General features: G+C 42.8%; 1 protein-coding gene across 2 annotated transcripts in view; it reads left to right on the top strand.

Annotated features, from left to right (window-relative positions):
* The window catches only part of LOC140906084 (sodium channel protein type 5 subunit alpha), a 90,817-nt gene extending 68,775 nt beyond the window's left edge, over positions 1-22,042 (top strand). For both annotated transcript variants that reach the window (XM_073329592.1, XM_073329593.1), the window contains exons 22-27: positions 9,335-9,613; positions 10,344-10,401; positions 15,888-16,025; positions 16,689-16,789; positions 18,318-18,588; positions 20,814-22,042. In XM_073329592.1, coding sequence (XP_073185693.1) covers positions 9,335-9,613; positions 10,344-10,401; positions 15,888-16,025; positions 16,689-16,789; positions 18,318-18,588; positions 20,814-22,042 — 2,076 coding nt within the window. The remainder of the gene's footprint in view (positions 1-9,334; positions 9,614-10,343; positions 10,402-15,887; positions 16,026-16,688; positions 16,790-18,317; positions 18,589-20,813) is intronic.
* The last annotated feature ends 373 nt before the right edge of the window (positions 22,043-22,415 follow it).

The following is a 22,415-nucleotide window of genomic DNA, read 5'->3' as shown; positions in this document are numbered from 1 at the left end:
GACCCATACTGATCCGGCCTCCGAAGACAGCTGACGGCTGGAATGGGGGGACAGCGTCTACTTTAGCCATCTCACAGTTCGTACGGCTGGAGTGGTGACCCTGTTCTCCCCTGACCTACGGCCCGAGGTGCTGGGGGTCGCCGAGGCTATGCCGGGCCACCTGCTGCACCTCCGGGTCTATATGGAGGGGCTCGTAGTCAACCTCGTTAACGTCTATGCCCCGACATCGGGCCTGGAGTGGCTGTGTTTCTATCAGCAGGCATCCGCCTTCCTCGGCACCTTGGATCCTCGCGAGTGCCTGGTCCTGCGTGAGGACTTTAACACCACCCTCGAGGAGCGGCACCGCTCAAGGACTGAGCAGTGCCCGGCCGCTGCGGACGTCCTCTTGGAGATAGTCAAACACCACTCCCTGGTGGAAGTCTGACGTGACCACCACCCGGACGACATCTTGATGTTCACCTTTGTCCGGGTGGAAGTCCATCGGTCTTGCCACTCCTGGTTGGACCACATCTATTTATCACATTTCCACCTTTCACGGGCCCACTCCTCCAGCTTCCGGCCGGCCCCATTCTCTGATAATCATTTAGCCACCGTGACGGCTTCTGTCTGCATGGAGAGGCCAGGGCCAGCCTATTGGCATTTCAACAACAGCTTGTTGGAGGATGTGGGCTTTGTGGTGTCCTCCCAGGAGTTCTGGCTGGCCTGGTGAGGGCAGCGGCATGCCTTTCCCTCGGCACAGCAGTGGTGGGACCTGGGGAAGGTGCACGCCCGGCTCTTCTGCCGTGAGTACACCCAGGGCGCCAGCCAATGGAGGAATGTGGCGATAGAGCAGTTGGAACGTGAGGTCTTAGAGTTGGAGAGGCATCTGGCTGCCAGCGCCAAGGATCCATCCCTCTGCAGAGTGTGCCAGGAGAAGCGGAAGGAGCTCCGGGCCCTCGAAGACCATCGGGCCCGGGGCGCCTTTATTCAATCCCGCATCCATCTCCTTCGGGAGATGGATCGCGGCTCCCACTTCTTCTACGCCCTGGAGAAAAGGAGGGGGGCCAAGAAGCACGTCACCTGCCTTCTGGCAGAGGACGGCACCCCCTTCATGGATCCTGTGGAGATGTGCGGGAGGGCCAGGGCTTTCTACGCAAGCCTTTTCTCCCCAGATCCGACCGATCCTAATGCTTGCAGAGTGCTCTGGGACGAACTCCCTACGGTCAGTGCGGGCGACCAAGACTGGCTAGAGTTGCCTCTTACTCTGGCCGAGTTCTCAGAAGCCCTCTGCTGCATGCCCACCAATAAATCTCTGGGCATGGACAGGCTGACCGTGGAGTTCTACTGCTTGTTCTGGGACGTCCTTGGCCCAGATCTAGTCACGATCTGGGCTAAATCTTTGCAGAGCGGGGTCCTCCCTCTTTCATGCAGGCAAGCCGCGCTCACCTTATTGCCGAAGAAGGGGGACCTCCACGATTTATGAAATTGATATATATTCTGTTGATAAGAGTACCTTTGTCTCTGGGGCTATCAGTCCTGACCTTTTCGCTAGCAGTTAATTCACTAATTAATAATCATAATTAATATATACACCTTACTTGCCATATACAGGTAATAGTTTGTGGAATGCCATTTCTGCAACATTTTTTCCTTCCTTTCCCCTTGTGAAAGCTTCTCCCACTGATGCTGGGCTGCCAACGGGCTAGGATGGGAAGAAAAAAGCCTCAGAATCCATCTAGAGGCACAGGACCCCCTTGTGGACAGATAAATGTGCTGCGGGAGCCGGAGCTGCAGCTCGTGGTCCAGAACCAGGTGACTTGGTGCGGGTGGAGGCTTGCTAGACCATCTATTCGGCAGCCTCCTCCGCCCAGGTCAGCTGGGTCAAGAGCTCTGGCCTGGTGGTCGGGGATGGGTGGCAGGCGAGCTCCCTCCCACCCGCGCTTCAGGCCATCCAGTGGAGCGCAGGTCCGCTGCTCTATCTCGGGGTTTACCTTTCTGCCACTCATCCATCTCTGCCAGAGAACTGGCACAATTTAGAGGGCAGGGTGACAGAGCAGCTCCAGAAATGGACAGGACTACTCTGGTGCCTCTCCCTTCGAGGGAGAGCGCTGGTGCTTAATCAGCTAGTCCTGTCCATGCTCTGGTACCGCCTCAACACCCTGGTCCCGGCCCCAGATTTTCTGGCCAACCTCTGGACATCGATTCTGGAGTTCTTCTGGTCAGGACTGCACTGGGTCTCTGCGGGGGTTCTCCATCTACCCCTGGAGCAGGGAGGGCAGGGCCTAAAGTGTCTCCACACTCAGGTCCATGTCTTCTGCCTCCAGGCCCTGCAGAGGCTCCTTTATGGTGCAGGTAGTCCAGAATGGAGCGTACCGGCACACGCCTTCCTGTGCCGCTTCCGAGGGCTCTGATACGACCGGCAGCTCCTTTCTCTCCATCCGAGAGGTCTTCCGCGAGACCTCTCCAGGCTGCTGGTCTTCTACCAGGACCCCCTCCAGACCTGGAAACTGTTCTCAGCGACCAAGCCATGGCAGCTACCGTGGGGACAGATCTCCTCGCGGAGCCCTTGCTACACAATCCCCAGCTCCATGTGCAGGTGGCGGAGTCCCACTCGGTGCGCCAGAGGTTTGTCTTGGCAGAAGTCACAAGAGTCGGAGACCTCCTGGACTACGACCAGGGAGACTGGCTGGATACCCTGATGCTCGCTCAGCGCATGGGGCTCTCCAGGCCTTGTACTCCCTGGCACGTACTTCAGGAGGTGAGGGCCGCTTTGCCACCCGCTGCTTGGGTTTACCTCGACCGGGTCCTGCACAAGGGCACACCCTGCCCACCCTCCACCCCAGGCCCTCTGAACCTTTTTATTGGGCCCCTACCCTGTGGACCCAACCAACCCCCCCGCCCCTTCACTGTGAGCCGGCTGCACGATCTGCAGCCAGTCTGCTTCCAGACCACGCCAACGAAACAACTATACACACTCGTGCTCCACACCCTTCACATCCTCACCCTCGCGTCCCACCCCGACACAAAGTGGCGGGACCTCCTTGCCACCTCTAGAGGGTGAGGAGCCCCGGTGGGCAAGCCTATACTCCACCCTGGTCCTGAGGCCCACCAGGGATATCAGTTGGTGGCTCCTTCATGGGGCCGTGAGCACAGGCGTGTACTTGGCACGGTTCACCCCTATCCCAGACACCTGCCCCTTTTGCGGCATGAAGGAACCCCTGGCACACATTTACTTGGAGTGCGCCAGGTTGCAGCCTCTATTCTGGCTCCTCACGGATATTTTGTTACGTTTTTGGTTGTACTTTTCCCCTCACGTCCTCATCTATGCACTCCCTATCCGTGGCCCCACAAACCCTAACCTCCTCCTGGCCCTGGCTAAAGTGGCCATCTATAAAACCAGGGTTAGAAGGTTGGCCGATGGAGTCTCCTGTGACTGTGGGGCCCATTTCTGATCCTCTGTCCGTTCACGTATCCGGGCAGAGTTCCTCTGGGTGGCATCCACTGATTCCCTTGACGCCTTCGAGGAGCAGTGGGCTCTGTCCGGGGTTCTCTCCTCAGTGTCCTCATCTGGTTCCCTTCGTTTGACCCTTTGACCGCACTCCTGTCCCTGTTATTTCATTAGTTGTCCCCCCTATTTTTTTGGCTTCCAGGTCCTGTGGATCCCCCTCTTAGGCTGGGGGGGGGATCCTTTAGCAGTGGATCCTGCCCACTTCCTGGACCCCAATAGGATCACCCTCCTGCTGCCCTCTGGCCATGCTGTATCACAATACATTCACCAATCACCCTTCCTCTACTTCCCAACTTGATATCACAGAGCAAAGAGAAAATTCTTTGTCTGGACATGTCATTGCTACATCTGAAGAACAACAGTTACAGAACAGGTTAATAACCATTTTTTCCTGTCTATTATTCTACTATAATAATTAAACTCTGTTTTATCCTTTCCCCCCTACTTCTGGGATTCACTGCTTGCTACTTCCCATTAGCAATGAATGAGGAGAGAAGCTGTACAACAGAACAGTGGGGTGGGAATAGGTATTGTTTCATATTCTCTGTGTATATATAAAGCCTGCTGCAGTTTCCACGATATGCATCTGAAGAAGTGAGCTGTAGCTCACGAAAGCTTATGCTCTAATAAATTGGTTAGTCTCTAAGGTGCCACAAGTCCTCCTTTTCTCTTTGCGAATACAGACTAACACGGCTGTTACTCTGAAACAGAATGAGAAATTTCTTACCTCATAATTTTCTTTCTGTTAGCAGCTTTTCCCCAAATTCAACCCAAATGCTGTTAAATGACCAGAATATAAACTGAAGTCTTTCTCTGAAAGGAGACTTAGGCATATATTGTGTTCAGGCTAATTTCATACATTATAGCAAGTCTCTTAATGATAATAATCAATTCCTGGAGTGTTTCCACAGCTGTGGAAGAACTCTTGTTATGGCCTGGGGTGAAGGGCGGAGCTTAGTCCTGGAGCCTCTAGCAACAACACTGGACTGCCTCCAGATTCCCTGGGGGGCATTAAGCCATTAATAATTAGTTTGGAGAGAAACAGCTAAGAGAAAGAAGTTTTGTACCTGACAGTTTTTTCAATCCTTGTCACAAATTCAATGTAGGTTTCTATGAACTAAAAGTTACTACAATCTATTGGGTGTTCAGAGGCCCATGATATAAATTGGTTGCCTCACTCCAGTTTCTAAAGGATACCTGTATACATTCAGAAAACAAAACACCACCAGCACATTTGGAACCCTTTCCTCAAAATTTGCTATAGGTGGGCTTTGGTTTAGACTAATGAAAACTGGATAATCCCCTCTGTTACCATCCCCTGATAGCAATTGCTTTCCAAGCATGAGACATATTTGTTGGGCGCTGTGAGGAAATTTATGCTGCAATTAACGAATATATATATATATATATATATTCTGTTGATAGAGTACATTGGTCTCTGGGGATATCCGTCCTGACCTTTTTGCTAGCACTTAATTCACTAATTAATAATCATAATTAATAATGAAATAAATTTTGCCTTCACTCACAGTATGATATTGTACACACTAGTGACAGAAAAAGCCTCTGAGGATTCAGCTTACTTCCCAAATTCAAACTTTGCCCCCTGCTTCTCATATGTTGACCTAACTAATGCAATCCGTGCACTCAGCACATCCAGATTACATTGCTATAACTTGCACGAGCTGAGGCTAGGTGTGAAGGCCATACTACACTGATTTAGAGTAGCTCAGGATTTGGTTCTTCTCATGACCTTCACAATTATCTATTGCAAATATGTAAAATCACTTTTCCATGCTGCCTTTGTAACCTGTAGACCAATATAAAAGAAACTGAGAAATGCAATATTAGTAGCTTAGAAGAAAATGAAAATGCTGTGCTCTGGTGGAAAATAAGAATAGGCGTTTCCACAATCAGATTCAAAACTAGATAAATTTTCATTTTTGTGGATCTGTATCACTTTATCTCAGAGTCAGAATGTAAGCGAAAAAGAGTAAAGGCTTGTGTCAGCAAAGATCCTAATTTTGCATGCGTGAAAGAATTGAGGAGCAAACACATTCAAATATAGACTCAAGTCAGTAGACAGACTGTTAGATCATTATATATAAGTATTAATTTGAGTTATTGACACCTAGTAGTGGATTTGAAAGGAAAAGATAGTAATATAGTGGGGAAACAATTACTTCTTGTGATTTACAGTGCGTGTAAATGCATTTTAAATGTCTTTTCTGTTGTTTGATATACATTGTATTTTATGTGGTAATTAGAATTTGAATCCTGGATAACTGGTCCAAGTCTGCCCTCAAATAAAACTGTGTGCAACCCCTATTGAATTCCATGGGAGCTGCACAGATGTAGCTGGGGCAGATTTGTGACTAACATATCTACTGCTTTCCTCTATTCTGTTAAGTATTATCCAAAACCATCACCTATGTGGGAAACCCTGCATAGGGAATTTGCCACAGTTCCTCCTGTGGAAGAAGCAGGGATCAGTCTCAGGTCTTGGAAGATCCAATAAAGGTAGTGTCTGTGCACAACAGGGTCTGGTGCCTCTAGACGGATTCTGAGGCTTCTTTCTTCCCGTCCCAGCCTGTTGGCAGCCCAGCATCAGTGGGTGAGGCTTTCACAAGATAAGGGGAAAGGAAGGAAAAAATGTTGCAGAAGTGGCATTCCACATACTATTACCTGTATATGGCAAGTAAGGTGTATATAATAAGCTGTACTCTCTGTATATTACAAATCAGATGTAATATCCTTGTGGTTTATTGACCTTAGAGAAAAATTGATATGAGGGATGGTCAACTATCTGAACTGTCTATGGAGAATATGAAGTAAGATGTTGCTGTCTTTGATCATAGAATCATAGGACTGTAAGAGACCTCAAGAGGTCTTCTAGTCCAGTCCCCTGCACTCAAGGCAGGACCAAGCATTACCTAGACCATCCCTGACAGGTGTCTGTCTGACCTGCACTTAAAAATTGCAATGATGGAGATTCCACAGCCTCCCTCAGCAATTTATTCCAGTGCTTAACCACTGTGACAGTTAGGAAGTTTTTCCTAATGTCCAGCCTATACCGCCTTTGCTGCAATTTAAGCCTATAGTCTTCTGATCCCATCCTCGGAGGTTACTGAGAAAAATTTCCTCTCTCTTTGTAAAAACCTCTTATATACTTGAAAACTGTTATCAAGTCCTCCCTCAGACTTCTCTTCTCTAGACTAAACAAACCCAGTGTTTTAAATCTTCCCTCATAGGTCATGTTTTCTAGACCTTTAATAGTTTTTGTTGCTCTTCTCTGGACTTTCTCCAATTTGTCCACATCTTTTCTGAAATGTATTGCCCAGAATTGGACACAATACTCTAGTTGAGGCCTAATCTGCGCAGAGTGGAAGAATTACTTCTTGTGTCTTGATTACAATACTCTTGCTAATACATCCCAGAATAATGTTTGCTTTTTTTGCAACAGCATTACAATTGTAACCCATTATGACTCCCAGATCCCTTTTTGCAGTACTCCTTCCTAGACAGTCTATTCCCATTTTGCATATGTGCAACTGATTGTTTTTTCCTAAGTGGAGTACTTCACATTTGTCCTTATTGAATTTCATCCTATTTACTTCAGACCATTTTTCCAGGTTGTCCAGATCGTTTTGAATTTTAATCCTATCCTCCAAAGCACTTGCAACCTGTCCCAGCTTGGTTTTGTCTGCAAACTTTATGTGTACTCTCTATGACATTATCTAAATGATTGATTAAGAGATTGAACTGACCCGGATCCAGACCTGATCCTTGCGGGACCTCACTTGATATGCCTTTCCAGCTTGACTGTGAACCTCTGATGACTACTCCCTGTGTTCCAACCAGTTATACCCTCATCTTATAATAGCTCCATCTAGGTTGTATTTCCCTGATGTATAAAGAGGAAGTGAATTGAAAGGTGATCTACAATTAGACTGTAGGCTACTTGTGGTTAATAATTGGTTGGTTCATGGTGCTTTGTAGCCCATACTGGAAATTATATGAAGTAGGACAAGTAGATGTAAGAGGGTTTCTGAGTGGGGATATGGGGTAGAATTAAGATTGTAGAACCATAACTACATATTTCGTCCGTGTTTTTATAATCACCATGTTCTAAAATGTTGTTTTGAATTAAGATATTTAATTACAACTTTAATACAATCTTAAAGATTTTGTCTCGGAAATTCCTTAGTTTCTACAGAAGCTATATAGAACTTAAAAGTTCTTCCCCCCATGTCATTGGAGCATTTCACCCCAGCAAGTGCAAACTTGAATAGTACAATATTTGAGGTTTCTTTCCATTTTTCCTGATGTGATGAAAGGTGTCTGAAACCTGTAAAGAAACAAATATAAGAAAAACTTGCCTGGGTTTGGAATTTATTATGAATCTTAAATGTGCTCACCCAAATATAGCGTAAGTTTCATACTACATCTGTAGTCAGTTTAAGACACTCCCCTACTCCTCCCAAAGAAGTCCAGCCTCCCACTTTATCTTTAGATATTTCTTGGGTGTAACACCCAGTGGCCTGCATGACCCCTCTCTTGCAAAATGTCACGTATGGGAAGCCAGCTCATCCTGTTGGCTGTGACCTGTGTGAAGGTAAATATCACCCATATCTTAATTGTTTGGGGTACAGGGTTCCACTCTGAAGTCCATGCCTGCCCTTTATTGGAGAGTAAAATTGGGACCAGCAATGAGTAGAAGTTCCATGTCCTAATCAGGAAGTGATAGCTTTGTATTTGCTGACTCTCGAGATCATTAGTAGAGACTGAAGCAAGCAATTGAAGCACCTAGCCAGATGTAATAAGATCCACAGTGGAAGTTAAAATCTCCATTAAGCATGAGTCAGAATGAGTTATGGTGTTTTTATCTTTTATCATTTTCCTGTGTGAGTTCATTGGAGAGAGTAGTAATTGTCTGGTTTCACCCACACAATTGTTGTTGGGGCATTTCTGTATTGAAGCAGGTTCTCTCGGGTATTTGGGTGGCCCATTCCATGATGCAATCTTCTCCTGTGCCACAATGATCAACACCCCCGCACAACATACCTTTCAAGGTCCATGGGTCCTACCTAGGCCTGTCATAACATGTGGTGTACCTCATGAATGTCCAAATATCTACTATCTGGGTAATACCAGACAATTACTACACTCTCGAATGAACACACACAGGAAAATGATAAAAGACAAAAACACTGTATCACCTGTGGGTGAACACTTTTCACAAAGTGATCACTTTATTTCTGACCTATCAGTCCTCATTCTCAAAGGAAATCTGCACAATACTTTCAAAAGAGAAATCTGGGAGTTTAAATTCATAACATACTAAACATTTATAATCATGGACTGAGAGACACTGTATTTATTCTTATTACAACAATCTGTAACCCACTAAGAACCCCCACCCTAGCTGCTTCCCTCTGTCTTCCTTTGTCCCCTGTGGCTGGAAGGATGTTAATGGGCCACTTCACCTTGAATGGTCCACTGAAATATATGTTAATTACTTATGCTAAACACTCTGTTACACCTTGTATTTAGCTGTGACATTCTGAGTATGTTTCCCAGACCTGAAGAAGAGCTCTGTATTAGCTCAAAAGCTTGTCTCTCTCACCAACAGAAGTTGGTTCAATAAAATATATTACCTCATATTACCTTGTCCAATAAAACATATTACCTTGTCTCTTTTAATATCCCGGGACCAGTAATGAATAAAACAACATTGCATACAAGGGTTTGCTTAGTTTTTCAAAACAGTTTAATGTAGTGAATAGCTATTTAGGGCCATGCTCATGTGAATGCCTATAATAACTTTTCTTTCATTTCACTTTTAAGGTGGTTGTAAATGCCTTGATAGGTGCCATCCCTTCCATCATGAATGTTCTGCTTGTCTGCCTCATTTTCTGGCTCATTTTTAGTATCATGGGAGTGACCCTATTGGCAGGAAAATTTGGAAAATGCGTTAACTTGACTGAAGAAAAATCAGAATTAAATAAAAATATTAGGAACAAATTGGATTGCACAACCTATAACGACACACAAAAAATATATTGGACAAATGTTAAAGTCAACTTTGATAATGTTGGTTCTGGTTATCTGGCTCTTCTTCAGGTGGTAAGTTCTGTTTTCTTTTGCTGGTTGGCTATGGGGTGGTGTCATGGTGCTGATTTCTCACCCACCTCTGTGCAAGGTGGGGAATAGTGGCCTTGCAGAGCCTTCTCTGCCCCTCCAGCTCATGTTCATACTGGCAATGTGGTTAGGCCATGTGGGGCCTCTTACTCTAGTGAACAGACATGTAGGGCCTAGGGGTGATCTACAAACTGATGATGTAACCGTTTGAACATATGCTACTCTATGATACTATGCTATTCTATGATACTCTGATTTACAGCTCCTGGGAAGATGGTGTGTTTGTTTTAATTTCATGAAACTCAAGGCAAAACTCTCTCTCTGCCAGAAATAGGAAGGGGGAAGACAGCATTAGTGGGCTAGTTCCAATTCCCTGAATCTTGGCTCAACCCCTGGCCCAACACAATTTATACCTGGTGTCAGGCAGCTTTGATCTGCCACTGAATTAAGGTCCTTAATGGGTCATACACAAGTGGAGGACTGCTATGGCAGAATATAACTGCAGTCTGCATCCTCCCTCTCCTGACATGCCCTCTATGCAAGAAGATGGTGGTCATCAGGTAGATCCCCTACACCAGAAGTAAATCTACTGGGCATTTATGGACAGACTGCAGTCCCTTTGCACCAACTCAGTGGCACAAAGATGTTGTAAACAGGCTAAAATATCTGTCCCTGAAAGTTGAATATGATTTTAATAATTTGTCTTTTATTCTAGGCGACATTTAAAGGTTGGATGGACATTATGTATGCAGCAGTAGATTCACGAGGGGTAGGTCACGAAAATTAACTATTCTCCTTGATGACTATCTCTCCAGTTCTTTATTGTGTTTGATAATTTTCATACTTGTTAGTTTTAGGTGATACAATGTTATAAGTCTTTTCTGTTCATTGTTTTCTTGGTGTTGTCCACTTATGATAAAACTCCCTGATCTTTATTTTCAGCGTCTGATATGCACATTGCAATACCATAAATACAGTTAATTGCTACAGTGGATGTTTTAAAGGGAAGCTGCTTTCTGTCAAATTCAAAGCCTTCAAAATTATAACTAGGAGCAATTCAGGGTTGAACTAAAGTGGATGACAACCATTTAAAATAAATGGTCAAATATTATTATTTTATTTAATATTTATATTACTGTAACATCCAGAGGCCCAAATCAGAATCAGGGCTCTATTGTGTTAGGTTATATGAACACAGAAGTCTTGTGTACACAGAGGGTGGGAGGGCAGTTCATGCACAATGTATTTTTGTGCACTAAGAAGTGCATATTAGATAGTACACACTGATGGCATACAGACTGTAAACTGCTTTCTGATTCAATATGTATCCATGTGTGTAAATAGCTGGGAGTAAGCGGTCAGCATTCTGAGTGGTTTCAGAGTAACAGCTGTGTTAGTCTGTATTCGCAAAAAGAAAAGGAGTACTTGTGGCACCTTAGAGACTAACCAATTTATTTGAGCATAAGCTTTTGTGAGCTACAGCTCACTTCATCGGATGCATACTGTGGAAAGTGTAGAAGATCTTTTTATACACACAAAGCATAAAAAAATACCTCCCCCCACCCCACTCTCCTGCTGGTAATAGCTTATCTAAAGTGATCACTCTCCTTACAACTCCTTTCTCTGCATGAAAAAACTTGTACAGATACAGACAGTATGCATCCGATGAAGTGAACTGTAGCTCACGAAAGCTTATGCTCAAATAAATTGGTTAGTCTCTAAGGTGCCACAAGTACTCCTTTTCTTTTTGCCAATACAGACTAACACGGCTGTTACTCTGAAACCTGTCATTATGCAAGGCACTGCATTTAGCCGTATGGAGTGGAAATCTATCAACTGCATGAAAAAACTTGTACAGATACAGACATTGTAAGGAGAGTGATCACTTTAGATAAGCTATTACCAGCAGGAGAGTGGGGTGGGGAGAGATATTTTTTCATGCTTTGTGTGTATAAAAAGATCTTCTACACTTTCCACAGTATGCATCCGATGAAGTGAGCTGTAGCTCACGAAAGCTTATGTTCAAATAAATTGGTTAGTCTCTAAGGTGCCACAAGTACTCCTTTTCTTCATTCTGAGTAGGTATCCAATGGTGCTTTGCTTCACTGCTGGGCTCTATACATTCTGGGGCTTTTCTTGCTGCACATTTTGAGATACATAGCAGAAGTCAGTCAGAAGTAACTGGAATTCTGGTACTTGGGGTAGGGTTGCCAAATTTCTACTTGCAGAAAACCGAATATTCCTGCCCCGCCCCTTTCCCTCCCCTCCCCCAAGGTCACGCCCCTGTCACACGCCCTGCTCACTGCATCCCCCCTCCCTCTGTTGCTTGCTGTCCCCCACCCTCCCTTAATCACTCATTTTCACTGGGCTGGGGAAAGGGATTGGGGTGCGGGCGCTGTCTGAGGTGCAGGCTCTGAGATGAAGCCAGGGATGAGGGGTTTGGGGTGTAGGAGGGGCCTCTGGGCTGGAGGGGTGAGGGGTTCAGAGTGTGGGAGGGGGCTCTGGGCTGGGGCTGGGGCAGGGGGTTGGGGTGTGGGAGGGGGTATAGGCTCTGGGCTGGGGTTGCAGGCTTTGGGGTAGGGCCAGAAATGATGAGTTGTTACCAGATGTGCCCTTTACTTTGGGGTATACTCATTTATTAGGGTTACTCTTCTGGGGGGAGGAATTTCTGTAATTCTATTGATGTACTGCAGCCCTAGAACCAGATGAACACATGCGTGGACGTGCACACACACACACACACACACACAGCAAGTCTGAGCAGACTGGGTCAATCAGCAGTCTCAAGCTGACCCCCTTATATGTCCCTGTACTCAATGGGCTGCCACCCTTATGTGCCACATGTTTAACACAGCCCTATCCCCACTTTCATGTCACAATTATACTGGTAGTAACCCACTTGATGAGCAAACCCCATAGTATTTTGGGCACTGCAGGGATCTTTAGCTTAGGTAAAAGAAGCATGGCTGCAGAGTACATGGGGGAAGCTAAAAACACAAAAAAGTAAAGTTCAGAGAGAGAGAGAGAGAGAATCAATCAGCTTAATCATAAAAGTTATTTATTGAATAATAGTGATAACTACACAAGGAGAGCCTAAACCAACATAACAGTTATATTATTAAAGGTTAATACCTGAGGTAGAAAAGAAAACAGAGAGACAGAAGAGAAAGAGAGGGGGGGATCTCACCCACTCCATGAGGCTTGAACTGGTTGGGGTTCCCAGGTGATGGTGGGAGCTCAGGGTCCTGAGTGCTGGAGACAGGCAGAGCCCCCAGCATGATCATTCAGGAGATGGAGTCGCAGTGGAACTGATTCAGAGTTTGGGTCCGTGCATCAGAACACTTACTTGGGCATAGGTAGGGGTTTTTGTAGAGAAAATACAATGGTTCAAGGGAGAACACTAGATTTGTTTATGGGTAAGCTGATGACTCAAGGATTTTCTTTAGGCTAGGCAATAGGAATTGATCACTCTTGGCTATGGGTTGTGTTTTCTTCCAGGGAGCTCACAATGCAATTGGGCTGCTTCAGTATTTTGGATATCAATGAAGGATTCATTACTAGAATTGATCTGATAACTGCTGAGCTGGCTGTGTGCAGGCGTAGGTTCATTAACATCTGGAGCAGAGATCCCCCATGATGCAGTGCTTCCCCGCTTTTCTGGTCCCAGATATCAGTGCAGTTCTCTGTTCTCCATTCTGTATGCAAATGGAGATGTCTCCCTGTCCTATCTTTCTCTCTGTTCTTCATTCTGTATGCTAATGGAGATGTCTTAATCTTGTCACCCTTGTCAGGAGGGGTCTAGGTGTGTCTTCCAATGCCCTTCACTGCTCTCTGCAAGCCTTTTCTCTGACTGGTTTTGGTTCAAGCAGAGAATGGCGAGGGGGGGTGTCTTTTATGAGTCAGACAGGCTAGATACTGTGCCCTGGTTTCCCAAAAAGACAGAGCTGACTGGTATCAGAGTTCAGGATATGGGAGGGGGCTCCGGGCTGGGTCAGGGGGTGGGAATGCGGGAGGGAGTTTGGGTGCGGGATACATGCATGCAAATATTAGTCCTCTCTAAGTTGATTTGCAATGAAATTAATATGCTTTCAAAGTGGGTTATAGAATACATATCAACTGGCCAGATAGTACACATCAAGATTTTCATCATATTGACACAGGTGGTTAATGAGAAATATTTTTTTGCTTATTCCACACTGCGTCATTTGCGTGTACGAAAACATCTAGGCCAAGATTTTCAAAAGCAGGAGAACTTGAAGTTAGGCTTCTCTAGCCTGATTTTCAAGTACTGAGTACTCAACAGATCCCACTGACCTCAGTGAAAACTGTTGATCGTTTGACACCTTTGAAAATCATGCCAAGAAAGTCTGATTCAACTCTCACTGAAGTCAATAATGACTCCATTGACCTCAGTGAGAGTTGATTCAGGCTTATATTTAGTTATGATGGATAGTATTTTAAACAAATGCATAAAAAGAGAAACATTATCTTATGTAAAAAGGGATCATCCTTCAGGATACGTTGTAGATCCTTGATGATGTGCCGGAGAGGTTTTAGTTGGGGGCTGAAGGTGACGGCTAGTGGCGTTCTGTTACTTTCTTTGTTGGGCCTGTCCTGTAGTAGGTGACTTCTGGGTACTTTTCTGGCTCTGTCAATCTGTTTCTTCACTTCAGCAGGTGGGTATTGTAGTTGTAAGAACTCTTGATAAAGATCTTGTAGGTGTTTGTCTCTGTCTGAGAGGTTGGAGCAAATGCAGTTGTATCTTAGAACTTGGCTGTAGACAATGGATCTTGTGGTGTGGTCTGGATGAAAGCTGGAGGCATGTAGGTAAGTATAGCGGTCAGTAGGTTTCCGGTATTGGGTGGTCTTTATGTGACCATCGCTTATTAGCACCATAGTGTCCAGGAAGTGGATCTCTTGTGTGGACTGGTCCAGGCTGAGGTTGATGGTGGGATGGAAATTGTTGAAATCATGGTGGAATTCCTCAAGGGCTTCTTTTCCATGGGTCCAGATGATGAAGATGTCATCAATATAGCACAAGTAGAGTAGGGGCATTAGGGGACGAAAGCTGAGGAAGCATTGTACTAAGTCAGCCATAAAAATGTTGGCATACTGTGGGGCTATGCGGATATCCATAGCAGTGCCGCTGACTTGAAGGTATACATTGTCCACATTTTTTCATGTTCTCTGTATATATATATATATATATATATATATATATATATATATATATATATATATATATATATATACATCTTCCTACTGTATTTTCCACTGCATGCATCTGATGAAATGGGCTTTAGCCCACGAAAGCTTATGCTCAAATAAATTTGTTAGTGTCTAAGGTGCCACAAGTACTCCTCGTTCTTTTTGCTGATACAGACTAACACGGCTACCACTCTGAAACGTATTATCTTATGTGTCCTTGTGTGAATACTAAAGTGCAAAAAACCCTAAATTCAATCTTTTAATTTCTTAGTCTTCAGTTAGTGGAATGGGAGATTTTGCCCTACAGGTTTCTGAGCGTAAGTTTAATCAATATCAGTGCCAATTACAGGAATCTGTTCTGCACAGAACAATCTTAACAAAGATTGCAGAGGAAATCAAAACAACAAATAGTAGTTATACTATTAATAGACATTGGGCCAAATTCTCTTTCCAATTACTTCAATGGAAACATGCCAACAGAGAATTTGGCATATTATTTTCAGAACATATTTTCAGCTTATCAGGAAGGATAATCAAATTCTAGGCAAAACATTGTTCCTTGTTAAATTGTTATCCACATTGTCTGTGGTGTCCTTGGATTTAACTTTAATCACACTGCAAACTTTATCTCCGCTTCCCTTTCTCCCCACCACCACAGAAATGCAAGACCTATGGCTTGTCTACAGTGAGTTAGTGCACAGCAAGACAGGGTGTGAAACTAGAGTGCAGCAGCTTACTGCGCATCATTCACCATGTGTTCACTGCTACAGCAGAACGGAAGTCCCAGAGTGTGGTTTAGCTGCCTCAAGCAGGTGCACTGTAGATTTCCACCCTGGCTTGCTGCATACTAACTCACTGGGTAGATAGTCCCTTATTCTTGTGCATTACAGACAGGTTTGGGTTTTTTTCGCATTTCTAGTGATGAAGCAAGTTTGATATCCTGCAAGGATCTCTGTGCGGGAGGACTCCTGCACCTATACAGAGCTCATTCCATGACCAGGGCCATACTATTCTCAGCCAATTTCATCTTGCTTTTCATTTTTGCAGAAAGAATTGCAGCCACAAATGGAAAAGAGTCTATCCATGTACCTCTATTTTGTGGTTTTCATAATCTTTGGATCTTTCTTCACACTGAATCTCTTTGTCGGTGTCATTATTGACAATTTTAATCAACAAAAGAAAAAGATAAGTACACTGGATATGTTCCCAGGCCCCGATATATTCCTTATGTGTTGTCTTCAAACTAGAACATGCCAGCAGTACACTGAAGCTCTGAAACATCTATATACATTTATTACATGGAGCAGCATCAGTACTGGATTTAATAGAGGCAGCATTACAAGTGAAGTGCTTCCCCGTCTCTATTCCATTCCCCTATATCCCAACCATGTAACTCTTGGCTCTTGGGGCTGCATTGATTCATAAGAGTCTATGAAGCCAGTTACATTGTTTCATGAATGCTACTTCCCCTGCCCTGGAGCTGAGCACTGTGGGACAGGGTCTGAGAGCAGCTCTGGGATTGGGCAGTGGGCCTTAGATGGAGGAAGCAGCAAGATGAGTTGGAGGGGCAGGGAGAAACTTGCTCCTTCCCTCAGATGCCTGGGCTCTTAGCAACCTAATCATTTTCCTGCTTTCTGAGCCACTAGATTGTCACCACAGAACTGCTGCTCTGGGAGATCTGGTTAACTTGCTGCACTGTTTTGGGCCTAATAAGGTACTGGGAGAAGGGTTAGCAAGAGATGAAAGGATAGAAAAAGAAAGAAATGTTGGATTCCAATAATTTAGATGCTTGCACAGCAGTAATGCTTCTTTCTCACCAAAAATAACAGTAGCATTGTCTCCATATACTTAGGTGGACAAGACATCTTTATGACAGAAGAACAGAGAAAATATTATAATGCAATGAAAAAACTGGGATCCAAGAAACCCCAAAAACCCATCCCAAGGCCATTGGTGAGACCACCTGAGTTCTTCCAACTCAAATATTTCTAATAAATGAAAATCCATAGTAAAATTCACTTAATCCACTGAAAAAAACTACTATATATACAATATACCTGTTTCTTTCCATTACTTCATAGTCTTAACTCTGCACCAAGAAATTGTCATTGATTATAAAGATTATAAGGACTAAATGTTTATGAAGGTCAATGCAAAAATATTGTTTTGTATATTTATCCTGAAATTGATTATCCTTCAGGATTTGTATACTCTGATACAAATATATAATCTACCTATTATGAAATTAAATAACATTGTAACATATAAAAATTGGAGCTGTCCACTAATGAGTATGTACATTTATTTTACATGGTTACTAAGGATGATTAGGGAGCCGGGGGAAATAATAGACGTGATTTCTTGATTTTAGTAAGGCTTTTGATACAGTCCCACATGACGTTCTAATAAGCAAACTTGGGAAATGTATGGTCTAGATGGAATTGCTATAAAGTGGGTGCAAAACTGGTTGAAAAACCATGCCCTAAGAGTGGTTATCAATGGTTCGCTGTCAAATTGGATGGATGTATCTGGTAGGATCCCAGAAGGATCTGTCCTATATCTAGTATTATTCAACATTTTCATTAATGACTTGGATAATGGAGTGGAGAGCACTTATAAAATTTGCAGATAATAACAATCTGGGTGGGATTGCAAGTACTTTGGAGGACAGGAATAAAATTCAAAATAAATTAAACAATTGGTCTGAAATCAACACAGTGAAATTCAGTAAGTAAAAGTGAAAAGTAGGAAAGAAAAATGAAATGCACAAATACAAAATGGGGAATAACTGTCTAGGCAGTAGAGCTGCGGAAAAGGGTCTGGGGATGACAGTGGATCACACGCAGAATATGAACCAATAGTGTGATATTGTTTGTGAAAAAGGATAATATTCAGGTTATATTGTTTTGCTTTGCTTGGCACTCGTGAGGCCTCAGTGGAAGTGTTGTGTCCAGGTTTGGATGCCACACTTGAAGAAAGATGTCTGGAGGAGATCAACAAAAATTATTAAAGGTTTAGAAAACTGACCTATGGGGAAAGCTTTAAAAAACTGGGCATGTTTAATCTTGAGAAAAGAAGAGTGAGGTGGGACCTGATAACAGTTTTCAAATATGTTAAGGGCTCTTATAAATAGGACTGTGATCAAATGTTCTCAATGTCCACAGAAGGCAGACAAGTAATAAACAGCTTAATATGAAGCAAGGAAGATTTAGGTGAGATATTAGAAAAATCTTTCTATCAGGCTAGTTAAGTATGGAATACGTTACCATGGGAGGTTGTGGAATCCCCGTCATTGGAGATTTTTAATAACAGGTTAGACAAACACCTGTCAGGGATGGTCTAGGTATACTTGGTCCTGCCTCAGTGCAGGGGGATGGACTGTATGACTTCTTGAGGTCCCTTCCAGTCCTACATTTCTATTATTCTATGCATGCCTACATTCTCATAATGAATAGTAAATAGTCTTTTTTTTCTCCTACAGAACAAATACCAAGGGTTTTTATTTGACATCGTGACAAGCCAAGCCTTTGATGTTATCATCATGATTCTCATCTGCCTTAACATGATCACTATGATGGTAGAAACTGATGATCAAAGTACAGAGAAGACTTACATTCTTCACAAAATCAACATGCTCTTTGTTGCCATCTTTACTGCAGAGTGCATCATGAAATTATTGGCCCTAAGACACTACTACTTCACCAATGGCTGGAACATATTTGATTTAAGTGTTGTCATCATGTCCATTGTTGGTAGGTAAAAATACAGAAGCATTTTCTTCACTATCCCATATTTAGTTTTCATAAAAGAAAGTGAGTTGAATTGGCTACTTGGCCAAAAACTGTTGCTGAAATGGGACCCAGGATGTTAGAAATGAAGTGTTGGGGAAAGTAGTCAAAATAGATTTTTTTAAAAAAGAGAGAAAGAAAAGAAAGGTCAGAAGAATAAATGCCAACAAATATATTCAAAGTAGCACAGAACAGGAATTTATAAACTTTTCCTATTGTTTTATCTTATCTTTTAAAAGGAACTACTTTTTATAGTGGAAGGATACATTGTATACAATCTCTGATTGTGTTTTTTTTCTTACTGTTTGAAAAGTTGTAAATGTAACGTTCCAGGTTATAATAAGTATTATACGTTGGTCTCATAACACTGGAAAGAGAATTCAGATGATAAAGTTAATAATTTTCTGTGTTAATTAGGGGTTATTTTAGGGATGTGAAACATTTTAAATTTTACTAAAATTCAGATTATTTTTTTCAGAACTCAGTGATTGTATAATCTTTTATCATATGATATCATGACCTGTAATAATTTTGGTTCATGAAGAAATATTTTGCCAATTTTTAAAGCATATACAATACATTCACATTGTAAAGGAGACTCAGCTGCAAAAATTGAAATTAAAATATAGCAACTTTAGTTGATAAATCCTGAATAACAATAGATATGGTAATATCCAAAATCCAAAAATATTTGTGGTTCACTGTTCCCGGCCAATGGGAGCTGCAGGAAGCGGCGGCCAGGCCCACGCCGCTTCCCGCAACTCCCATTGGTCAGGAATGGCAAACCACGGCCACAGGGAGCTGCAGGCGGCCATGCAAGTGTAAACAAATGATCTGGCGGCCCGCCAGTGGCTTACCCTGATGAACCATGTACGGTCTGCGGGCCGCAGGTTGCCCATCACTGTACTAGAGTAACAGAGAGGAGAATCAGGCCCAAATATGTTGTTTAGTTTGAAGGGATTTTAATGCAGACATGGAGTGAAGAACTGGAATAAAATTTCTGTTCTGCTAATTTAACTACTTCTAAAGCAGATACAGGCAAAAGTGATTGCAGAAGGTATACAGGTAAGGAAAATATCTGCTCTCCATATAATTAGTACCATTTAGTGCGGCAGTATGAGTATTGAGAGAAATGTATCCAAACCTCTTCCTGATTCCACTTTGGTGACAGTGGTGAAAAATGAGGCACAAAGAAGTGGGTCCCCATAAAGATTAGAGATTTAAGAAAAAATCTCCCTTAAAAGAGAAGTATTTCTCTATAGTGCACCTCATCACAAGGAATTCCTAGAAAATAGCAAAAATAAATAGACCTAAAGGGAGAGCAAGAGAAAGAAAACCCTTTTTGCATTATGGGGAAAAAAAGAGTATAGATATTTACATCAAGCGTTGACCTGCTGATGTCTGGAAGATTACCTTTCTTTCTGTTGTCATATGAGACTACTTGCGGTTGCAATGGGACACTTTAGGAAGCCCTGAATGAATTTAGTCTTTCCTTGTGTAACACCACCTCTGGCCTCCTCATCTGCAGTGACTGAACCTTGGACCCCTGGATCTAAAAGAATAGACTCCACTTTTAGTGCAAATAGACCTTGTCCCTTAGCTTAGAGTAACCAGACTAATAAACCTCTATGTGTGATCATGCCACTAGAAAGGGACCAAAAGCCTCATTGTTAGCATGGATTACACTGTTGTTTACTCTGTTGTTTTTCTCTGTCTGGTTTATTTGGCCCTCATCACCACAGTATCTAAGCATTGAATGCCTCTGACTCTGGTGTCATGTTTTGTTTTTTTATATGAGCTTTGTTTTTTCAACATTTAGAGCCAAATGTTAAAATACACTTACATAACCTGCCCCTACAAAAAATACACATGTACCAGTGGTCGTGCAAAATGCTGCACATAAAACACCTACTTGTATGTTTCCCATGTGCAATAGTTCATATACAGATTTTAGGGGCGCAACATACATACTACTCCAATGTTTGAAAAATATTGTCCATTGGGTCCGTTCTTGTTTTAATTTCAAAACTTTTACAGATAAGCCATTTAACTTTTTTAAAATGTGTACCTTTTCCTTTAAGAATCAAGATCCATCAGGGCTAGCACATTTTTACTGATACTATTATTTCTTTCAGTTAATAATTAGCAAAAATTAGAAATTCTAACTGATTATTCATTTTTGTTTTTAGGCACAGTGCTCTCTGGCATTGTTAAAGTATTTGAAAATTATTTTTCACCTACACTCTTCAGAGTCATTCGCTTGGCTCGAATTGGACGAATATTAAGACTCATCCGAGCTGCCAAAGGAATTAGAACTCTCCTTTTTGCCTTAATGATGTCCCTTCCTGCTCTGTTCAACATTGGCCTCTTACTTTTTCTGGTCATGTTTATTTATGCCATTTTTGGCATGGCTAACTTTGCTTATGTTCAGTGGGAGAGTGGGATTGATGACATGTTCAACTTCCAAACCTTTGCTAACAGCATGCTCTGTCTCTTCCAAATCACAACATCTGCTGGCTGGGATGGTCTTCTCAGTCCTATTTTAAACACTGGACCTCCATTTTGTGATCCTAACATACGAGGTGCTGTGGGAGAATGTGGTAAACCTGCTGTGGGTATTATTTTCTTTGTAAGTTACATCACTATATCATTTCTCATTGTTGTAAACATGTATATAGCTGTTATTTTAGAGAACTTCAATGTTGCCACTGAGGAAAGTACAGATCCTCTAGGTGAAGATGACTTTGATATGTTTTATGAAGTCTGGGAGAAATTTGATCCTGGGGCAACTCAGTTTATTGAGTATTCGGCACTTTCAGACTTTGCAGATGCTCTGGCAGAACCTTTACGTGTAGCCAAACCAAACAAAATTGAGCTCATAGCAATGGATCTTCCCTTGGTCAGTGGAGATAGGATCCACTGTTTGGATATTTTGTTTGCTTTCACTAAACGGGTGCTAGGTGAATCTGGGGAGATGGATACTCTAAAAGTACAGATGGAGGAAAAGTTTATGGCTGCCAATCCATCCAAGCTTTCTTATGAACCAATCACAACCACAATCAGACACAAACAAGAGGAAGTTTCTGCCATTATTATCCAGAGGGTTTACAGGAGTCATTTGATTCAACGTTCCATGAAGCAGGCCTCTTTTTTATACCGTCATAGAACCTCTGATGGTGACATCCTTGAAGATGCTCCAGAGAAAGAAGGCCTCATTGCATTCATGGTGAATGAAAATTATAGTAGAAATTTAGACAAATCAGAAACTGTGTCCTCAACCTCTTTCCCTCCATCCTATGACAGTGTCACTGGGACCACTAACGAGCACCTTGAGGTGAAGATGGCAGACTCTCCGCAAAGTGATGAACCTATAGATTGTCCACTATCTGCAGAGAGAGAAAAGGAATCCATTGTTTAAATTTTTGTTAAGAATGCTTTAAAATTTTGTTCCCATCATGTAATGATGTAAATATACAGCAATTAAACATTCGTATTAAACATTAGTTGCAAAAGAAACAGTGGTGGTTTTACCCTTAACTGCAGAAGTTGGTAAGGTATAACCTTTGACCCTGCTACATTCAACTTTGCTTAATGTTTATATTTATATATGAACAGGAAGAATCTGTGTATGGTTTCAGCTATTATATCAGTGGCAGTACCAAGTTAAGGCAGAATCCTTAGTATGTGGTTACTGTGGCCCAGACATAGTGTTTATAGAGCTGTATTCCACTTCTGCTAACCAGACATCTACTTCTTTAGATTGGTTTGCTTTGTTGGGGAGCAAGTTCAAG

Source organism: Lepidochelys kempii, chromosome 2, assembly GCF_965140285.1.
Source record: "Lepidochelys kempii isolate rLepKem1 chromosome 2, rLepKem1.hap1, whole genome shotgun sequence".
NCBI lineage: Eukaryota > Metazoa > Chordata > Testudines > Cheloniidae > Lepidochelys > Lepidochelys kempii.
The sequence above is the reverse complement of the archived record's forward strand: the minus strand, read 5'-3'. Positions and strand labels throughout refer to the sequence as shown.